The 22332-nt window shown below is 27.1% G+C and overlaps 3 protein-coding genes across 4 annotated transcripts; all 3 read left to right on the top strand.

Moving 5' to 3' along the window:
* The first annotated feature begins 599 nt into the window (after window positions 1-599).
* On the top strand, window positions 600-1816 carry LOC112689963. Its single transcript, XM_025563849.1, has 2 exons — window positions 600-892; window positions 978-1816. The coding sequence occupies exon 2, from the start codon at window positions 979-981 to the stop codon at window positions 1729-1731; it is 753 nt and encodes a 250-aa protein (XP_025419634.1). The 5' UTR covers window positions 600-892; window position 978; the 3' UTR covers window positions 1732-1816.
* Window positions 1817-4491: 2675 nt separating this feature from the next.
* On the top strand, window positions 4492-7412 carry LOC112689962. 2 transcript variants are annotated; one of them, XM_025563848.1, is made up of 3 exons: window positions 4984-5065; window positions 5797-5848; window positions 5933-7412. In XM_025563848.1, the coding sequence occupies exons 1-3, from the start codon at window positions 5025-5027 to the stop codon at window positions 6179-6181; spliced, it is 342 nt and encodes a 113-aa protein (XP_025419633.1). In that variant the 5' UTR covers window positions 4984-5024; the 3' UTR covers window positions 6182-7412. The 2 variants fall into 2 exon arrangements, with proteins under 2 accessions (XP_025419632.1, XP_025419633.1); XM_025563847.1 differs by lacking the exon at window positions 5797-5848 and having other exon boundaries at window positions 4492-5065; window positions 5933-7411.
* A 5070-nt stretch (window positions 7413-12482) lies between these two features.
* On the top strand, window positions 12483-17211 carry LOC112689964 (ribosomal L1 domain-containing protein CG13096-like). Its single transcript, XM_025563850.1, has 11 exons — window positions 12483-13058; window positions 13123-13268; window positions 13352-13499; window positions 15090-15238; window positions 15324-15435; window positions 16175-16331; window positions 16389-16516; window positions 16580-16690; window positions 16777-16926; window positions 16988-17083; window positions 17161-17211. Exons 1-11 carry the CDS (start codon window positions 12618-12620, stop codon window positions 17209-17211), a joined length of 1689 nt encoding a protein of 562 aa, XP_025419635.1. The 5' UTR covers window positions 12483-12617.
* Window positions 17212-22332: the final 5121 nt, after the last annotated feature.

The raw sequence follows: 22332 nt of genomic DNA, 5'->3' as shown, positions 1-22332 counted from the left end.
TGTACTCGTATAGTCGATTTCGGTGTTCGGTATTCGTTTTTAAAAAAACGATTCGTGTTGTTCGAACACATATACAAAATGGATAGTGTGTGTCGTTCATCTGTGTACGAACTAAAAATTTGCAAACTACATCATGGTACATTGTACACGGAAAAATAAAACCGTTATGTATGGCCACCTTTATACGTTTACTGTACCCTTTCTGTCCAAGCCCAACAAGTATATCAAAAAAATATAATATACAACATTTAAAATCAATAAATTAATACTTATTAATATCTGTTTTATATTCGCTATTCAGACGGACGAAATTAAATACATAAATTATCTAAACAAATTTCACAGAATTTATGTTATATTACATTTTAACGTAAAAGATGTATTTAAATACATTATTTATTAGATTATTTATAATTACTGTAATGACGTATCGACTATTATAATGCAATACGAATATTTTATTTTTAATGGAATAGTAATAATATTTAAGATAATGGTGTATTTAATTATAAATAAATAAATAAATATATAAATAAATCATCATCAGTATAGAATAAATTGCCAACTCTATGCAGAGTTTCTATGGTAACGAACGGTTTTTACTGGGACTGCTGTAGATCAATACTATTCTCCACTCTACCTGCTACTACCCTTGTTTTTTCCATGCAGCTCTTACGTTGTTTACTATATTTACGTATTATCTTGTCTGTTGAACACATTTGTACGTTGTGATATATCTTGTTTGTGACAATTCGTTATAAATTTATAAGTTGTTTTGTTAACGTGTTTTTAACAACATTAAAACAATAGATTGTTGATGAGTGTCGTGAAGTGTACTTAATACATTATTTTTGTATTTCATTATCTAAGAAAGTTTTGTTTAAAAAAAAAAAGTAAGCGAATTTTGATTTAATCCTTTATAAATAAAAACAATTTTTAATTATTTTTGATCAACGGCAATTATTTTTTTTTTTTAGAATGCACAGTTTTGGTTTACAATCAGCTTTGGCAATTCGCCGTCAACGTAAACGACGGGCTGAAATTAAACGGCACATGGAAAGACGACGCCTAAGCTCTCAATCAATAGAGAGTGGCATTCATGGTTCTAAATCTACAGTTACAAGTCCAACAGAATATAATGGTTCAGTTAATAGCCTGTCACATGTGCGAAGAAAAAGAAAAAGACCACCTAAAATGCTTGACACTAAAGTTGCTTCTAGCATTGGTATGTTTCATGTTGGCGTAGTCTTTCTCGTTTTGGGACTCTTCCTAATTGTATCTGGTATTATACCTGATGACTATGTTTCTTGGGGTTCAAAACACTGGGTTAATGAAATTGTAATAACTGGAATCAGTTCAACTATTATTGGCATATTTTTGCTTGTGTTGAATCATTTTATTAATCGTAAAGCAGAATCGGATTTAGCGGCTTATGTAGAACGCCAACTAACTAGAACAAGATCTGGTAGAAGACTTGTACCAGATGCGGAAACTGGTGCTATGCATACAAAACAACAGTATAGAGCAAGACAACAGGGTGAAAATGAACAACAAAATTCTCCAGGTTCTGATCTTGATAAGATAGCTGAAGAAGAAGCATCTGGTTCGGAATACAGACCTATTGATCAATATATCCATCCTGAAATAGAAAGACAGGATTCTGGTAGGATGCATAATGCTTATAACAGGGAATTATTGGTAACACGGTGTTATGATACCACAGAAACCTAGTAAGTTGTAGCAAATTAATTTAATAAATACAATTACAAGTAAGTTTTACATTGTACTTAAAAATATAATATAAAATATTTCAAAGAAATTTAATTCACATTAAATATTTAATTTTTAAACTTATTTCATTTTCCTGTTCATAAATGTATACATTAACTTCCTTAATTAATATTTATTTATATATTTTATACTTGTAATTTGATATTTTTATACTATTTAGTTGTCTTGATAGTTTTGTGTTTAAATATTGTTAATTTACTATAAATGCACATGTTTAATCAACTTTAAAATTTAAATTAATCATTTATAGTTTTCAAATACCATAAATATTGGTTTGCTTGTATTTGAATATTTTGATTTAAATAATTATATACATCCCTTGCTTTATATTTGTCCTTAACTGTGAAATCCCAAAGGTTTTAGATATTATTTTATTAGTATTTAATTGTTTATTTAGTAATTGTTTTTGTTATTTTATTAGATAAATTTATTAGGAATATAATTTAATCATTAAATTGTTAATCGTATGATACTACTATGGAGCTAATTTTAAATGTATGAATGTAATGTTAAATATTTCATGTGGAATTTTTTTTTGAAGACTGAAAATATTATTTTACATTCTATATTAGTTTATATAAATTATTTATTGCAATCAACATATTTTTTAATTCTTGCTCAACACATTTCTGAAATAAAAAACATTCAAAATTGAACATCGGGGATCAAAAGTATTAATCATTTATTTTAAGCCATGCTATATAATTTAATTATGTGATTAAACATAAAAATATATTTTGTTCCTAAGTTTTTAGTTTCCCCAGAAATCATATTGATTTTATTTGTATTTAGAGAATTTACCTTTGTGTTCATTACTAATTACTGGTATGAACCATGTTCTTGACTTGAATAAAAATACTTGCACTGTGATTTTTGTGTTTATATACTATTATATATCTAACTAATGATAAGAATAAGGCTATATGTTGAATTTTATGTAACTTATTGTACTTATCAATTATCATTATGGCTAATTATTCAAGTAGCAAATATGTATTTAAAATTATTATATTTATTACAATTGCTTTATATACTTAAATAAAAACAAGTATTATTAACATTTTAATATTTAAAATTATGAAATAAACTTTTTTAATTGTATGTTATTGTTTCTACTTATTATTCAATACTAAAAATGTTTTGTGTATATTAATAATGCAACTTATTTTTTCAGACAACTTATTTTCATCAAACATAATTCATATTACTAAAGTTTGAGGTAATCAGTATTTATTAAAAGTTATTATCTTTGGCCATTTGGGTATAAAGATATTTGAAATAATTTAATTTTGATCTAAAACATTAAATTAAATTTAAATTTGTTTAAAAAAAAAATATGTTTTCTTGTATATTGAAAATATTGACTATTATTTATAGTCGTAGTATTACAAAATACTTATACTTGTTTTAAATTGTTCTTTTATTATTTTAAATATTTTATTTATATTTTCTAACATGATATTACAACTAATTATTGGTTTAATAATAAATAAACTCCATCACATTTATGATATAAACTTTTGTGACTAAAATTTTAGATAGTAAGTACTGTTTTGATTTAATATTGCCTATTTAAATATTTACAGTAAAAATTTGTTGAATTCAAAATTATTATTTTGAGCTTCACATTATACATTTAAATTACAGTTTGCTAATTAATTTGTTTTAAAAGAGTAACGTTTCAGGTCAATTCAAATAAATTATACATTTATTAAATATAATATTCTTATATATTTGATATTTGTTATAAAGGTTTTCATTTTGAGTAACATGGAGGTATCAGTGTTTAATGTTTTTTGTGAAATTTGTGTTTTATGTATACATTATGCAAATTATTTAAATTTTTTTAAATATGATAGGTTACTAACTTTTCTGGGATTATACTAATTTCATTTATATTATAAGCAAACATCTGTTCACTTATTATATGTGTATATATATATAACTTAATTGTTTAAAAGCATAAGTATTAAATAAAGAAAAATAATATTTTAGTTAACATTCGTACTGTCAATTCATGACTCATAAATCATAATACATGTGTTTATAATCATTTATTGAATTTGATAAAATATAATTTCTATTTATTATATATTAGTTTTTTCGAGGTAATAAAAATGTATTGATACGCTCAAAATGTATTTATTTATATAAGAAATAGGTTTAAATATGTGTATTGTTAGATATAACAATGTAAAGTTTTATTGTGATTTTAATTTTTTTTTCTTCTTCTCCTTCACCTTTTCCCCAACTATTTGGGGTTGGCCACCCTTGTCCTAAACTTCCAATCTTTTGATTTTCTTTGTTTGTCCCTTACACACCAACGGCCCTCATATCATTCTCAATCATATCCAACCATCTCTTTTTTGGTTTTCCTCTTCTTTTTTCCCTTCGATGTTCATTTTCATAACAATTCTTACTACTTTTATTTTCTCTGGTCTCATCACATGCCCAAATCATCTCAGTTTATTTTCTCTCATCTTGTCCACTATAGACGCTACAGTGTAGCTAGTGTAGCTAATGTAGCTAACGGCTACACCAATACTAATAATTTATTGTACTAATTTACTAATACTTATTTTAATTTTTTTTACTTGTTGATTTTAAGTTAATAAATGAAAAATGGCACATAGTTATTATAGAATAAATATCTTATATAATGTACTTAAATCATTAAATTGAATACTAATTTACTATACAATTAAAATATTGGAAAACCTAAGAACCAAATAATATCTATGTATTATGTTTCCTTTCTATAGGTTGTTTAGCTCACGAGTATATAAGTAGAGAAACATGAGAAATATGGAGTTATGTTTAGGGACTATTCTCGGAATGTATGTCATGATAGATACACATATTAATATTCATTTAGGTGATATTATATTGGAGGCATACGTGAAAATAATTATCTGTAATTTCAGACTGTCGTTCTTGTTCTCGATAAGTTGCCGTCATTAGGTTACAAATTGATTGAATAATATCCTTTTTTTTTTTATTATTAATCACTGGGTTTATAAAAAATACAGACGAAATAACCATGATTGGAGCGATGCCTGCTGTGGCCGTCCGCCATGAGCGGCGGAGACAGGAGAAAAAAGTGGTATGCGTGAATAATCTGAACATCGGTGACCGAGAAGGTACTTCGTATACGACTGGAAATCGAAGACCGAGTCTCTTGACTCTGCAATCTCCACACTCGCAGACTGGCACTCCGATCACATCTCCACCGTATGCCCAAAACACACTGCCAGATATCTATGTCTGCTCAAAAGTAAGCCGACTACCGTCTACTCGGGGCCAGTTGTGTATTTATTTATTCATTTTTCTCAATTGGTCCCTGTTGACACTTTGACATTATTACTAGCTGACGTTATGTGAATTACCTACCGTCCAGTTAATTACCTCACCGTATATCTTACTGTCGTGTATGAATATTTATTTATACGGTACGTGCGAAATGTGTAGTTTTTGATTGTGTACAGGATGCGACGAATTTTTATAAAATTATTTTCTAAATGGTACCTAGTGTGAGTAGAGTGACATATTTTCTGAATCGTACCGTTGTGTACATAAGATAGGTACTATGTATATTTAATGTAATACCTATGTATTATAAGAAAACATACGCTTTTTTGGTGTAATCCACACCATCATGTACACAATCGTAAACCTGTCATTTAGATGATAAATAGGTATATTATAATATTATTATCGAAATAGCATTAAAAACGCTATAGCCGTACCTGCGTAAGTATATCACATGATGTATCATTAAAGCATGCGAATGAATGTAAGAAAAATGTTTAAGAGTTTTATATCTATTATCCAATTATTTTATTTTGAAGGATATACATTTTTTTTATTTTCGGTTTCTATTTTTTGACTAAAAATGTATTGTTAATTTATCATTGTTTATTTATTGCCATTATTATTATTTATTATTATTATTTTTGCTTTATTTATTTTCGCAATTTTTTTTTTTATTTTATTTATGTTCACCAGGGTTAAAAAACTGCATGAAATATTGATTTTTGCTGATCTGAGTGACCAAAAGGTATTTGTATCCAATTTTCAAAAAATAATGTTATCGATTTATGCAATTTTATTTCTCAAGTGCTTTATGGATTTGTTTGCACAGATATCGGTGTTGCATATAGCTGTAGTGACTATACTGATTGGGGCTATACTTCTGATAGTGGGCCTAGTCCAGTTGAAGCCAGGAGCAGACGCATCGCAGTACAAATTCCTGTTGATCTTTTCTGGTCTTTTCACCACGTTGATTGGTATTCTTATGGCTATAATCCGATGCTGCCTGCTACCATGGGTTATTAAAAGACGTCAGAGAAGATCTACTCCGTCAACACCAGGATTGCTTATGACTGCGTAGGACATGATATGTACATAAAGCGTATAAAATGATTAAGTTCTGCTTTTATCGGCTTAACACATACACACATACATACACACACACACACACACACACACACACACACCACAAAATTGTCGACAAACACATAGGACATAAGTGTAACACCTTGTTGTTTTTAAGATATCAAATTTTAAGTTAGATATTAATTTTTATTTTTCACGTTTTTGTCCATAAAAACAATCACTGGAAGAAATCGTCTTCCATCGTTTCTAGTTTGAATGCAATCGACGTACGAGTCTGTGATTTAACTTTTGCAAACATTTATTTGGTTTCAGTACGGCAAGAAAACGTTTATATGATTTGTTAATTTTAATGTTGGAATACTTCAATTGATAAGTTTAAAGCTACTCGGGGTTTATTGTTTGGAATCATTTATTTATTTGTTATTCAGTTAAATATAATTTTATTTCATAAATATATATCCACATTAATAATTATAAATGGCACATGGCTTATTAGTTAATTACCAGCAATTTTTACGTGTTGCTGATTTGTATCATACAAGTATACTTTTTTCAAGTACCTAAAGTATTTTTGGGACCAAAAATATAATCAACCAACATTTTTGGATAATAGTCCGATTCACATGCTACATATCTCTAAATAGTTTATCATAAATAAGTAATGTTTTCATTTTTTTTTTTTTTTTTTTTTTTTGCGTAATTTAAATCTGAGTATCTGTTTTATTATTGTTTGTTGGACCTATGGTTATTTATTTGGTTAGTTTTAATTACTTCAATGAAGTACCTATATGAACTTATTTAATATTCTAGTTAATTTTTAAGTTGAGACAGAAAAATCATGACAGCTCAAACTTTGATTTATACCATAATTTCTTAAATCTTCCATTATTATCCTTTGCATATATAATTTTGAATAATGTGACTGACCTTTAACATAATTGACCAAAGTTTAATTTAAATATTTAACCGATAAATCAAAAAACCGCAATGTCCTAATCAAAATATAGCCATTTTATGATTCGCTCAAATTTTAATTTTAATTAAGTATGTTCTATATTATTATTTAATGGCTTACCTAACATAAATTTGTTTAAAGAAACAAAGAATGAATTATTTAAATTCACAACAAAAATTCAATCATTTCGTTAGTGCCATTTTGACATAAATGATGATTTATCCTTACAAACTGAATTTTAAAACAAAGTTGAAATAATCTTGAAGCCAATTTTAAGATATTTTATATGTGTAAAAGAAAACTGAAAGTATTTAAACAAATATTAGGTAACTTATTTTCTAAAAATAAATTAGCATTTTATAACAATTTATTAAGAAATTTTTTTTTTTTTTTAATCTAATTTTTTATATTCTCATACTAATATTATCAATCTATAATTTTTTTCGATAATATTAAGAATGATTATAAAAAAGGTGTATGTGTATATAAATGGCTTATAAGTTGAGCATTAATTCATATAATTATTATAAATTAACAAAAATATTAAATAAATGAACAATGTTATGTTAAAAAACAATAAATATATATGTTTATGAATAATTTATGTAAAATACAATCTATTGAATAATTAATATTATAATATTTATATTGTATGTATAAAACCTTTTAGGCTCATATATTTTTATGTCATTGGGAATAACTTTTTTATTTACATGAGACTGTTTTTTGTGCCAAAAAATTTAATTATTTCTTATAATTTTAAAATTTCCAAAAAAAGAAATTCATGATATATTATTTTGACTTAATTTTTCCTTAATGTAATTCAATTGTAGTTGTAAATGTGTTGAAAATTAGTGATCATTTAAACCTTTTTTATAATCATTCTTATTAATTTCAAATAATTTCTATGATTTTATTTTGTATTACCTATTACCGTTCTAATTTAAATTTCCTGATATTTTTTTTTTAAATATTTTATTTATTTTGTACTGATACATGAATATATTAACTAAAATATCAATCACTCATGTTTATCAAAATTTTTCAAATTACAATGTATATTTAATATTTTTATTCTGTTTATCTGTTAACTTATATGATATTTTATTGTTAATGTTATTACAAATATTTTAAGAAAAATAAATATAAGTTACCTTCCAGGAATTTTTTACCAAGAAAAATTGTGATAATGTTAGTGTTTTTTAATAATGAAATGTAATTAAATACAAAATTAAAAATGTATGTTTGATATGAATATTTGTAGTAATTATGGCAGCTGCACTTATAATCCGCCCAATTTAATCTAATCATTTAGTTAGTTTTGTATTTAGTTTCCATTATTCATTAACATTGTTAAAAATTGTATTGTGTATAATGTGTATAAAATATTATACATACATATATATAAATATTGAATATCATATACTACTTAATTGCAAGCTATCGCATATTAAATTTAAATAATATATCAATCAAAGTTAAAAGCTTCATTGCAATGCTTAACAGAAAAAAAAAATCACTAACATTCATTTATATCTTATTTTCATAAATTAAGCTATTTTTGTATTGCAAAAAAATAAATAAATAAGTTTTAACAATTTAAAATACAATAGTACATAAGGTAAATCATATTAATACAATTATAAGTTAGAAAATAACTTATTAAAAATTGTGGTTTTTGTTGTTAAATTATTAATTAAATTATATTCTATTGTACCTTACAACCTGCCATGCACATAACAAATATTTAATTACATTTTAATTTTTAAGATTTACATATGGATTATGTTCGGTTTTTGTGCAACATTATTTTGTTTAATGTAACATTTGAGACTTCAGTGATAACATATTATATGAAAAATATTTAGCTATATATTGATACAATTAATAATCCATTTCTCTTATACATTTATGAAATGTTTATTTAAATGTGTTTAATAAATAAAAATGAACTTTATTCAGAGTTGACTTTGTATAATTTAATTGCTGGCTTAATAATTTAATAATTGTTGAGCTATACTAGTTTTTACTGATAACTCCTTTCATTATATTGTATCGAATTTTTTTTCATATAGGTACCTGCTTAAAATTTATATTATTCTATAAGTATATTTTATAAAATTTACTCAATTTTAAATTTTTCTCTGGGCTCTATTGGCTACATAGGAATAATTAGGTGGATAATAGAAGGGCTTAATTAACACACCCCAAATATTTATCTATCCTATACATAATACCTAGATAAAGATAAAAATTAATAAGTAAGAGTAATTTATCGAAGTTATACCAAAGAAAAAAACAAATCGGTTCTCTCTAAAGTAGAACTTTAGCTGAGTCCATTAACCGTAGGTGGTAGTATATTATTCTATGTATTTATATTTTATATATATATATTACCTGCAGATTTTCACAATTTTATTATTTAAAAATTGAATGAAATATTTTTAATAATATCATTATGGATAATAATTTTGGAAATAATAAGAGAAAGACGGATATATTTCAATCTTACAAAATTGGAAAAAAATTGAAAAAAAAAACACGGTAAGTCATTATAAGTATATGTAAAATAAAATTGTCTAGTCCAGCGGTTCCCGAATTTTTTTTTCTGCGATGCCTTTTTTTGGACCTAATTTAGCCAGGGGGGGCTAGAGAGGGTGATCGCCTCGAGCGGCATCGGATTTTTACACATACCATTTCATGTTGATGAACAATAATGTAAATTGGTTAATTTTTTTTTTTTTTATCTTAGATAAGATTGGAAATATTCATGGGGGGGTGCGGACAAAAATTGTCGACAAAAAACCTGTCCTTCAAAATGTAAATAAGTTAGTTGCCGTCGAGAAAGACTGATGAACGACTAAATAGTATGACTATATTAAATATTGAATCAGACATCACAAAAAGTTTATAGTATGATAACATAATCAATGAGAGTATATTTCCTTTAAAACTCGTAAAAAAAAATTAGTGAATTGCATAGAGTAATAATCTATGGTATTACTCTATGGTAAATTTTAAATATTGTTATGTAATAACATTGATTATAGAATAGATTTTCTATTCTATAATCAATGGTAATAATAATAAATAAACCTATTTTATATTTGTGACTGATTTATAAAGATAAACTAATGTTTAAAGTTTAAACTGTGCTTTCTTTTTCTAACAAATAAAAATTATTGAATGGAAATTTTTGATTAAATAATCAATGGGAACTGGTTCCACCAGAGAACACAAAGATTAAATACATTAAAAATAAAAATGTAAAAAAGAAGTTAGAAAGCGCTTGGAAAAATATCGATAACGTAAAGGCTGTTATACGGCCTACGGGTGGTTACTGGAAGGTAAGCTTCAGAATGCGTCGGAACGCGCTCAGTAGGTGAAAAAAGTTACATAATTTTTGTGGGGGGGGGGCGGAAAAACGTTAGCACCCGGCGTCAAATTTCTGAATACGTCTTTGCCTGCTGTGAATAACATTTAAGACAGAACAAAAAAAAAAAATATTTATTGATAACCAATTTTATTAATTTTATTAAAATTTTACATAATTATAAATGAATGCATTTTTAAACTTATAAGAAAAAACAATATTATATATTTTAAGCTATTTATTATGAACCGTAGACCGCGGTGCCCTTAGAAAGTGGTCTTAGTGCCCCTAGGGCACCGCGGTGCACAGTTTGGGAACCGCTGGTCTAGTCTATAATGAAATGAAATTTTAAATAATTTACTGTGGATATTTACTAGAGATCTTTAAAATCCTACTACTCTCGTAGGTGTATTTGAGTTAAAACGGGGGTGGGTGGAGGATGAAACTTATTTTTTTTCTATACACACTTAAAATAATTTACAGTTGATTACCTAAAGCTTCTGATGCTCATTCACTTAAATCAATAGTTAAATAATAAATATAAGTACCAAATTGAATTAAATATTTATGTAAAATGTATATTTATCAGTGGCGCCGAAGGCGTACTCCAGTTAGTTCAATTGAACTGCCTAGTAAAGTTAAAAAAAATAAAACTAAATTAATTTTTTTAAATATTAATCGACAAGTATTTTCTATTTAAAATAATATATTTAATAATTAGAAATTACATAGCAACTTTAATTATTAAAAATGTTTTCGTATTTGAATGGATAGTAAATTAGAAGGGGTGGGTGGGTAAATCTAATTATTTGAACTGACAGTCTCAGTTTCATTCGGCACCATTGGTATTTAATATACTGCGTATAAAATAGGCATAAATAAGAAAAAACCTCAAGGATGAAATCAGTACGATTTACGATCTTTATCAAACGGACTTTTTTTTAAAATAAATCGATATGAAAAATACGATCGTTGGGGGCCGAATGTCCCCTTCCTCCGTCAAAAAAAAAAAAAAAAAATTAAAAAAAATAGAGTACTCTACTATAAACTCGGGCTGTTGCTCTTTGAATAACCGACGGTATAGAGAAGAATCTTTTCAGTGGTGAATCCACAGGGGGGGGGTATGGTTAACCACCCTCAAAAAATCAGGAAAAATATATATTAAAAATCAATAATTTTATGAATTAAGGCGATTGGGCACCGGCCAATTTTTCTTTCAAAAACTACCTATTTAACTTCAATCGGTCCGACCAATGTATTGAAGCCATATGAGTTCTAAAAATGTATATGAATTCAGCATGAAGTCTACTTGAGATCGGTCGGATTACATTTTTTAATTTTGCCCTTATAATTCCACAAATTTGATTCAAGTTTTTTGAAAAATATTAAATATTGTAGTAGTGTTTAAAAAATAATATTAAATAAAACTGAAAATGTGGCCCGACCGATCTCAAGTAGACTTCACGCTGAATTCAAATTAATTTTTTAGAATTGCTATCGCATCAATACAACGATCGTACTGATTGAATTAAATGATGTACTTTTTGATGGAAAAATCGTACGAATCCTAGACAGTAGCCGTTTAAACCGACTTGTGCGTGTGCGTACGGTTATTTTTTTTTAAAAATATGAAGGAAAGTATTTTAGTAAGTTATTCATACAAGAAATTAGTAATCTTAGATTTAAATTAATGTATTATATTATTTGCTATTATCTTAATTCATTATCAATCACTGACTTCAATGTTATAAAAAAATATCTCAAGGGAATACATTTTTCAAAACCCCTCCAAAATAAATCCGCTACTGAATCTTTTCTACACCGTGGAGAAACCAATCATGAAAACTTCAAACTTTTGGTATCATAATTTTTACAATTAATACAGCAAGGAATTTAGTTCTGATTCAAACGACACACTGTCGTGCTATTGATAACCGATAAGAGTTTTTTGTTTGTTGATAAGAACAACTATTTGGGCATAGCACGTGTTCGGTGTGTTCTTTTTTCACGCGTTTCTTCAATTAATCGTATCCCTCTAAATACTTGTGCTTTTTTTATTTTTTTTTTTTAATTTAGTTTAATTTTTAAATATATAATTGCAAAATGAAAGTAAAAACTACAGTACCAAAACCAAAATCATTTAAGAAAAAAATACCTGGTGGTATAACAAAAAATAAAAAAATTTCAAAATCTACCAGTGGTGCTGTGAAAAAAAATATTGTGAAAATTACAGATGCGTTCGAAGTTTTAAAATGTGGTAACGATCTAACTGGTATTTCATGCTCAAAAGAACCTAAACCTGCAAAAATCAAAAAGTCTGCCAAATCGTCTAATGAAACAAACAAGATTGATGATACAATATCAAAAAGTTCTAAAAATGTCAAGAAGGGGTCTAAGAAGCCTGTTGTACCTCAAAAACAGAAGAAACCGAAGAAGGAAACAACCGATGTTGTACCAAAAATGTCAATGAAGTCAAAAATACTTGAATCTACTATGACAGAAGTTAATTCTGATGACAGTGAACCTAAGCTGGATATTGAAAAGGTAAATTTTAATGATTATTTTTGTGGTTTTATATCATTATTTTGCTAAATAAACTAATTTACAGGTTGAGGCGGCTGTGAAAGGACTTTTTATGTTATTAAAAAATCAATCAACTCAATCAAAAACTGAACTGTGGGATGAGCCCACACCTATACATTTAGTAATTACAGCAGTTAAAATGGGAGTAGGTCCAAAACGAGTTTTAAGAATGTTAGTTAACTAGTATTTGTTTTTCTATTTATATTATCTATGCTAAAAAATGTTTAATCATATATTGTGAATTTACATTTTAGAGCTCTACCAAATTCGTTGATTACTGATACAACTGATATATGTCTTATTGTACCAGATCTTATCCGTGGGCGAAATGTTGACCACGAGAAAACTTATCATCATTATAAAGATTTGCTTGCTCAAAAGGGCATCAAAAATATAAAAACAGTAAGTAAAATTGGTAATGAATATAATATTCTGTAATTTATTGACCAATAGCTATAAAGTGCAAACATTTATTTTTTTAATATTTTTTCTGAATTAATTTTATTTAATCACATTTTTGTGATCTAATTCATGTTGTTAATTTATTCAGAGAATTTGAATATTTTTTTTTACTCATGGTTTGAAATATCTACACTTCCATTCATTAAATCAAAGATTATTTTTTATGATAGTTGATAATGTTTTACTGAGAAAGTTAGGTATAATTTTTTATTACAACAATTTAGGTCATTACAATTAATGTTTCTGTCAGTTTTATCTTTATTTTAGTATTACTTTTATTTGCAATCAAATCATTAACTAATGCAGAATATTCTAACTGAACCACAGCTCGCAAAGCCTTTATATATTATATTAAAAAAAAAGTCTACTATATTTTAACAAAATTTTAATATGATTTTATAAATGGTAGGTATACATGCAATGAGTAACATTTAAAATCATTCAATACAGCTTGCTACATACATATGTTGATATTGTGTTCAGTGCTCGACTTGAAGGAAGTGGGGTACCCCAACTTATTTTCAGAAAGTTTAGCATCCCCTTCTATTATTACGTTATAATTATAAAGCTTAACAAGTTTTGGGGACACTCTTTTTTTTTTTTTTTTTTTATCATTAAACAGAGTCCCCTTTTAATTTTCCAAGTCAAGCACTGATTGTGTTTGTATAGCAACTACAGTGAATTCAAATTTATGTTGTAAAAGATCACAGAAGCCAGTCAAATCATTTATATAGCTAATTAAAATCAGACGGCGATATTGACTATCGATTTTACTTTTTTTTCTTTTGGAGGCTCCCATTGTTTTTATGAAAGTGTAAATTGGCCCCCGACTACAAAAGGTTGGATCACCTTGAACTAATGTATGAACAAATAATATATATTATAGACTGTAAAATATCTATTTTGTCTGTTTCATAAAGTAGTCTTGTTAGCTCATAATTAACTGCCATAAGACATATTTTACTGAAGTTCCTACAATCCTAATTAAATTATAAATATTACAAAGCAGAAAATATTAAATGATGAATACTTTTAACTCAGTTTGGAACAAATTTTGAATAATATTTTTTTTTTATTAAATGAACTTTAAAACTTTAATTAAGAAAATCTTATCATTTTTATTGATTGTTAAAATTTTAATAGTCTTAACTTTTTAGATATTTTTGTGATTATATTTCCTATCTTAATTTTATAAGACTTCCACTCATCGTTATTATGAAAAAATTATAACTTATTCTGTATTTAATTATATATACATTATTTACAATTTATACATAATAAGTATATTAATAATAATTCTAAATACATAGAATATATTGAAACATTTTTTATTCCTTGTAAATTTAAAATATTTTTGGAGATCTTATGAATCTGTATTCATATAGTTATTCTTCTTTATTATTTATTTTATGTAATTTCAGATGTCTGTTTAAGTATTCCTAAGAAAATAAACTTAATTTTTAATATACATATGTGAAAAATAATACTATTAAAAATTTTTTATTTTAAATTTATATACTTTAAATTTAGATTTTGCCAGCCCGACAAATCCGAGTTGAATATAATGAGTATGAAGCTAGAAGAAATTTATGTCATTCTCATGATGTATTTTTGATTGATCAAAAAATCAGTGCTTTTATGGTTAAAAAATTAGGAAAAGAATTTTATATTAAACGGAAGTGAGTTAATTAGAAATTTATTTAAGGATTTAATTTATATAAAATAAGTAGATAAAACTAAATTATTTTTTAATATTATTTGCAGGTTTCCAATTACGGTTAAATTGAATAAAAAACACTTAAAAGAAGAACTGGAATCTAAGTTACACAAGACATCATTTTTTCTTGATTATAAAGGCACAACAAAAACTGTTCAAGTATGTGATTCGATAAATATTTTTTCTTATTTTGTGTCCTTGTTTTATTACCTAAAATAAATATACCTAGTGTAATATTAATTAAATGTTGGATTGAATATATTATTTATAAAAATAAAAACTACAACTAAAGTTAAATTAAATCTTTAAATTCAAATTCTTTATTCTATTCCATGGGTTCTCAACCTTTTGAGGTCCACGCCCCCTTTCAAAATATTTTATGAGTTCATGCCCCCTCCCCCCCCCCTCTTCACTGGTATAAGATTGATGTGAAATCGTAATATTTTTTGCGGGTCACCAAAACTTGTTCTTATCGCGTCGAGTGTCGGTTTTTCGCCGAAACAATGCTTCTATTAATATCCAGAATACTAAAGAGCATAAATATATGATTTGTATAATCTTATAAAATCATAATAATCGCTCGGTGTATGTCTATTGATCGACCCCGGCGGCGATTAACACACCAGCAATGCACGGCGTAGAAAACGGCAACGTTTTCATTTTTCGTATTCTTTTTCAACATTTTCACGCCCCCCCTGAAATTTTGTCACGCCTCCCTAGGGGGGCGCGCCCCCCCAGGTTGAGAACTCGTGTTCTATTCATTGCTACTAAAAAATAAGTGGTCAAACATTAATGAATTATGAAACACAATTTGAATTATTTTTTGAGTTGTCTAATAATTTCCTTGGTTTTAATAAATAAGCTTAATAATATGAAATCTAAATTGATGTATTTGCAGGTTGGTCACATGCAGCAAACACCTAAACAGGTTGCGCAAAATATCATAGCTGTTTTCAAATATCTAGAATACAACTATCCAGGTGGTTTAAAAAATATAAGGACTCTATTGATAAAGACTCCAACATCTGAATCTTTGCCAATTTATTATTCAATGAGTGAGTCAATTTTTACTTTTATCGTAAATAATTATCAACTTACAATTTATAATTTAGTTTCTAGGAATGAAGTTAAAGGACCATACAGTAAATCTCAACTTTTCTCTAAAGCTAAAGAAGTTGAAGGTGAACTGTTTGGAAAACGTGTATTGGTTAAACCTAATGGAGATGTCACAGTTTTGTCTGTAAGTTTTATAAAATCTTATTCAAAACGTCTATACTCAGCAAGTTTTTGATATTGTGTTTAGGAATCTGATGAATCTGATAATGATGAAGATAATAATGTCAAGGTTGTAAATAAAAATAAAACAAATGATGATGAAGATTCTGATGCTAAAGAAGATAGTGAAGAAGATGAAGTTAGTTTTCTTAATTCATAATCATAAGTTATTTTTTATTTTTGGTATTTTATTCTAAAGTTTGTATTAAATATTAAAAATTTTAGCAATCAGATTCTTCAGTAAACAAAGAAGATGAGAATAAATCAATTAAAAAAAATGGTTCTGAATCTGATGAAGCTGATACTGAAGGTGAAGATGGTGATGATGCAGAAGCAGAATACTTAATAGAATTTGAACAGACCAAAAAATTACAAGTAATCATAGTGTTTAATATTTATTTTGTTATTAAATTATTAATTGGGTTTAATTAATTAGTCTAAAAAAAAACGAAAGCAAGAAAATGAAGAGTCTAATAAAACGGACGAAGTAAAAAATAAATTGTCAGAAAAGAAGTCCCTCACAATTAAAAATGTAAGTGTGTAAATCATTTTTAATATTTTGAAAAATTTTTTTTAATGTTCAAGAATAAATGTAATTTTTCTTTACAGAAAAAAGTAAATAAAGCAGTTGCAGTTAAAAAGAAGAAATTAAATAAGTAAATTTTTTATTTATGTGTTAAATCATATGTATTATGTTGGAATAACATTTTAATATTTTGACACTAATTTTATACCTGTGTATAATATATTATTTTTTTATTCTACCTTTATATCTTAATCAATAAAAATATTCTTCATTATTATTTTAAACTTGTACTCCAAAATTAGTATTGACTTATGAAGATTAAAAGAGTTCTCTATTTTATTATAAATTTAAAAATTGCTGACAATTGTATTATAGCCATTTTAAAAGCAAGATACAGACATATTTACTGATAATAGTTCTCAAATATTTCCACTATTGCTGTAACCCATGAATCGTGATCATGATTAGATTGCCTAGCTGATAACACGATACAGTTTATGCTTACTTTTTCTTAGACGTTTTTGAATGGCCACTTGCTACTCATGTCATCTATTTCCTTTCACATTTTTCAATGTATTTTTAATTTAGTACCCTAGTGCATTATTTAATACAACCTATAAACTCTATGTTACTGTAAATTATAAACTAAAAAAATGTTTTACAATAAAACTGATAAAAATTAAAAAAAAACATGAGAGACAGGTTGTTGTCTCACTTCGTTGAATAATGACAAAAATATTAATTTTTCTAACAAGATTTAAAGATGTATAATACTAATGGTTCTTAAAGTCTTATGACTATATAACCCTTAGGAAATAGTTTTGTGAACCCCCAATGTCATTAACTTAAGTATGCTTTTTTTTAATTATCTATTAAAAATCCAATATTCTAAAAAATAGTTCATGATTATTGTTTATTAAAATTATTAGTTATATTTTGTAAAATCCTTAGGTTTCACTGAACACACTTAGGGATTCATTATGTTATACATACAAAATAAATTGTTAAGAACATACATTACTTGTACTGGTTTTAAATTATAACATGTTTTTTTCTTTGATAGTTTTATTGTTCTTCATGATTTGTGGAAACAAAAACTATAGAAATCGAGTATATAATTGAAACTGAAAACAGAATGACAATAATTTTTATTTAATTCTTTCCATTTCTTCTACAAATATAATCTAGCTAATTTAGTACAATAATCATAAGTGATATCAAATTGTACATTAGTATGCAAAGCTGTTAGTTATCTATTTAATGGTTTAATAGGTTATTCAAGAAATATAGACATACGGAAAACAGTTTAAGTGATTTTTTATTTATTTTTACTTACTTTAAACTATAAATAGATGTAAGTTATATTTTTGTGAATTTTTGTACACTGAAATCTGCATGAATGTAAAAATGGGAATAAAAATTTATTTATAATGAACATCGATGGTATTAAAATCAGTGATGCTTAACCTTTTTTCCTTAGCGGACCACTTAGGTAAACAGGCATGTAGCTATTTCAAAAGGGGGGGTGTTATTCAAAATTATACACAACAAAATAAATACTTAACTTTTTTTTGTATTCTTTATTGTACAAGAATAAAAAGATATTAGTACATTACATATGAATATCTATTCATGTGTAATGTACTATTGTATAGGAAAGTATTTAAATATTTTATTAAAATTTCTAATTTACATTTTTGTCATACCTATGTATCTATTTTAAATCGCACATGATACGACATAAAACTACGGCTTCGGTTTATTAGACAAAACGGTGTCATGAGAAGTCGGATCCCGGCTTTACATTATTGTTATGTATATATTTTGTTATGATAGATATGTTTTCATCACGGTTTATGATGGATTTTTATCTCTATTGGATTTCAGTATACTGTTAACGCGGTTAAAGGTGGGGAGGTGTTACTACACCTGTAACACCCTCTCTGGCTACGCGCCTGTAGGTAAATAATTATCTTCTAGTGGACCACCAAATATAAAAGTACGAACACTGTTAATATTTTACTTATAATATAATTTTGTTGTCCATACTAGGTAAAAATATACATTAAGTTACATATTTGACTTGTTTTTTCTCTATTTGGAAGTGTCCAAAACTAAAATTAATATAGTAATTAAAAATTTGTAACGGTTACATAGAATATCTTCGTTGGACATTTGTGGTCCGATGGCCGGGGATCACTGTTTTAAATGAAGGTACGTACAGTGCTCGATTTGCAGGGGGATAGATCTCCTCCATTATTATTATTATTTTTTTTTTTTTTGTGTACTTCAACTATAATTTTTCACCGGAACGGAGGGCGTCCACGTTCACTCTAACTAATGTCCAAAATAATTTTTATTAAAATGTGAATTTCAATTTACGTCAGTTTCATAACGAATATTACGATTTATAATTTCAAAGCTATTTTTGATATTCGTTTATTGACACGTTGAGCTCCGCTAATATTATCACTTATCAGTGCCCAGCCTATGTTAGCCGAAATTACGTTCGGTCGACTAGTGACTACGCAGCACGGTTATATATGGAACAGTTCTATGTAGACACGCAGTACCCGTCGAATTGGTGACCCTCGCTCAGCAAAACGCAAAAAATATAATTGGTTGAAAATGAATTCTAGTGTGCGGTAAATATAATTCTACTTACGCTTAGTAACCTTATATAGGTACACGAGAAAATATGTTTTCATAATGAAAGATTATATTATGGTTATGCTAAGCGAAGACGTCGTCATTTCAGGAAAATAATAAACAGTAATGTCTGGTATGCAGGGGCGACTCCAGGGAGGGCCTTAAGGGCTGCGGTCCCCTCCCAAGCCCGTACCGTATTTATAAAAAAATGTATATTGTTTTCAAAAAATGCATATTATAATATGTACTACCATACAATATGCACAAGTATGTAGATAGTGCCATAAAGATATGACGGTTGAAAGGAGTTTCTCCACACTTCGGAGACTAAAAACCTGGCTTCATTCAATGATGACTGAAGATAGACTATCAGCATTGTGTCTAATTAATCTATATCATAAAGTAGATATTTTAGATCATATATATCATATTATTGATATTTTTGCTAATTTTAAAAATAGATGACTTGGATTTGTGTTGAAAAAATTGTTGTTTTCTTTTTGTTATAAGATTTTGTAAAATTATAACTTGTCCCCATCCTAACCAAGGCTCTGGAGTTTCCCCTGTTGGTATGTACAGTTATAATTTGGTAGATATATACTTTATTCATTTTATGGTTTGTTATTGATATTATCGATATTGATATTTGGATTTAAAATATTTGTGTAGCTGAAAAGTGGTATTCAAAATGTATGTAAGGTTGCTTGAGGGGGGTGTTGGAGGCGTTGTCCCCCACGAGTCTGTGTTAAATAATTGCGCACGTAGAACGCAGTTTTTAAATCATTGAACCGAGCTCCTCTACTTAATTTTTCCCACTTCAATCACTGGATACACAAATCAAATAATTAAAATGTACTGACAACTAAGAATCACGGGTGAGTTTAAGGGTGTGGCTAAGGGGGCATTACCCCCCACCCTTAGGACTAAACTATCTATTTTACAAATCAAAGTATTATTATACATTAATAATTATAATAAAATACCACCAATGGTCATTGATGAATATGGTATTTATTTTATATATTTTTTTTATAAATAAATAGCTCACTTTTGTTGTTAATTATATGTATTTACCTATATTTTAAAATGGTTTCAGATTAAAATTGATACCAATAATATAACTATTTAAGCTTTGTCATTATTGTGAAAAAAATGACTTACTTGTGCGGGACTCAAAAACATATTCTGTAATTTAAAATTGTATATAGATTTAAAAAACCAACCAACTAAATTCTTAAACCTTCATTAGCCCCTCCCTTGGTTAGTGATAAAACCCGCCCCTGCTAAGAATTGTTATTAAAATTGTGTATCAGGGATGATCGTTCAATTAAAAAACATTGGTCATCCGAATCTTAATTATTATGTATCGAGTTCAGAGGAATACATAAACAGTATAGAAAGTACAAAGTCTCGAATTTATTGACTTTGTATATAACTGATTATAGGCGTCACTAAGGGATATCGAGGAGTATCTTTGATGCCCCAGAAATTACTGTGGGGTAAACAAGGGTATCTTTTTGCTACCCCAAAAAAAGTTATAGATTTTAAAAATGTATTCGAAGTTTATTTTTCAAGTGTGTTCGAACATAGACCATCTATTATTGTGATTGTATCCAAAATAATTATATTTTGTGATAAGCCTAATATAGATAACAAGACAGTGTATACACTATACGTCATACCAATATTTATGAAGAGTTAGCCAGTTAGTCAGTAAGCCAGTTATTATGTTAAACCTTTAAACATTTATTTTGTAACTTTTTTAAAATAAACTTTGCTACCCTAAATACCCTAAAATGTGGACTTTAGTGACGCCCATGTAACTGATGATGGATTTTTAACTCGAAACCGGTCGTACATTACAAATATAGTAAGCATATACTTACGAAATAACATTCTTTATTATTAGATTCATTTGAAATATTTAAAAACTCAACGATATTACATCGAGTATCATTTACATTTTAAGTATTTTTAACATAATTCGAAAATATAAAAATCCTCAAACTATTTAGATTTATATTTTTCGCTAATTTATTCATGATTTATTATTACCATAGAATTGAACCTATTGTTTAGGTATGATCTGGTTTTTGTATTTGCGTACGGTCTCAGTCCTGGAACAAAGTAAAAATTTATCGTTTTTATTGAGCTGTGGGAATTGTGTGACTGTAACTAAATAATGTATACGAGTACTCATGTCAATTGTATCCACAATTAGATTTGCCGTGGAGTTTTTTTTTTTTGTCAATCTTAAAAGAATTGGTTTGATGACGAACGAGTAAAAAAGTTTACAAACTTTTCCTCATTGCCCTTCTGCGCTGGGCGATTTTTTTTAGGTACCTACCTACGTTTGACTTCTGTCGGTTAAGTTAAGTTAAGTGTTTACACGGTATTAAACAAGTGAGCTTATTACAATAATAATTTTGGTTTATATTTCGTGTTAGTAGATTGGCTCAAATATCACTTACATTTGGGGTAGAACGGAGGAGGATAATGAGTTTCACTGACGTATTATACAATAACTCGTATGTAACCCACGGGATTACATTATTCACACCCCTCTATGAGTACATTTATAATATTAAATTATAATTAAATAATGT

Source organism: Sipha flava, unplaced genomic scaffold (genome assembly GCF_003268045.1).
Source record: "Sipha flava isolate LNK unplaced genomic scaffold, YSA_version1 48815_pilon_pilon, whole genome shotgun sequence".
Lineage (NCBI taxonomy): Eukaryota > Metazoa > Arthropoda > Insecta > Hemiptera > Aphididae > Sipha > Sipha flava.
Note: the sequence above shows the minus strand (reverse complement) of the source record. Positions and strands in the feature narration are given on the sequence as shown.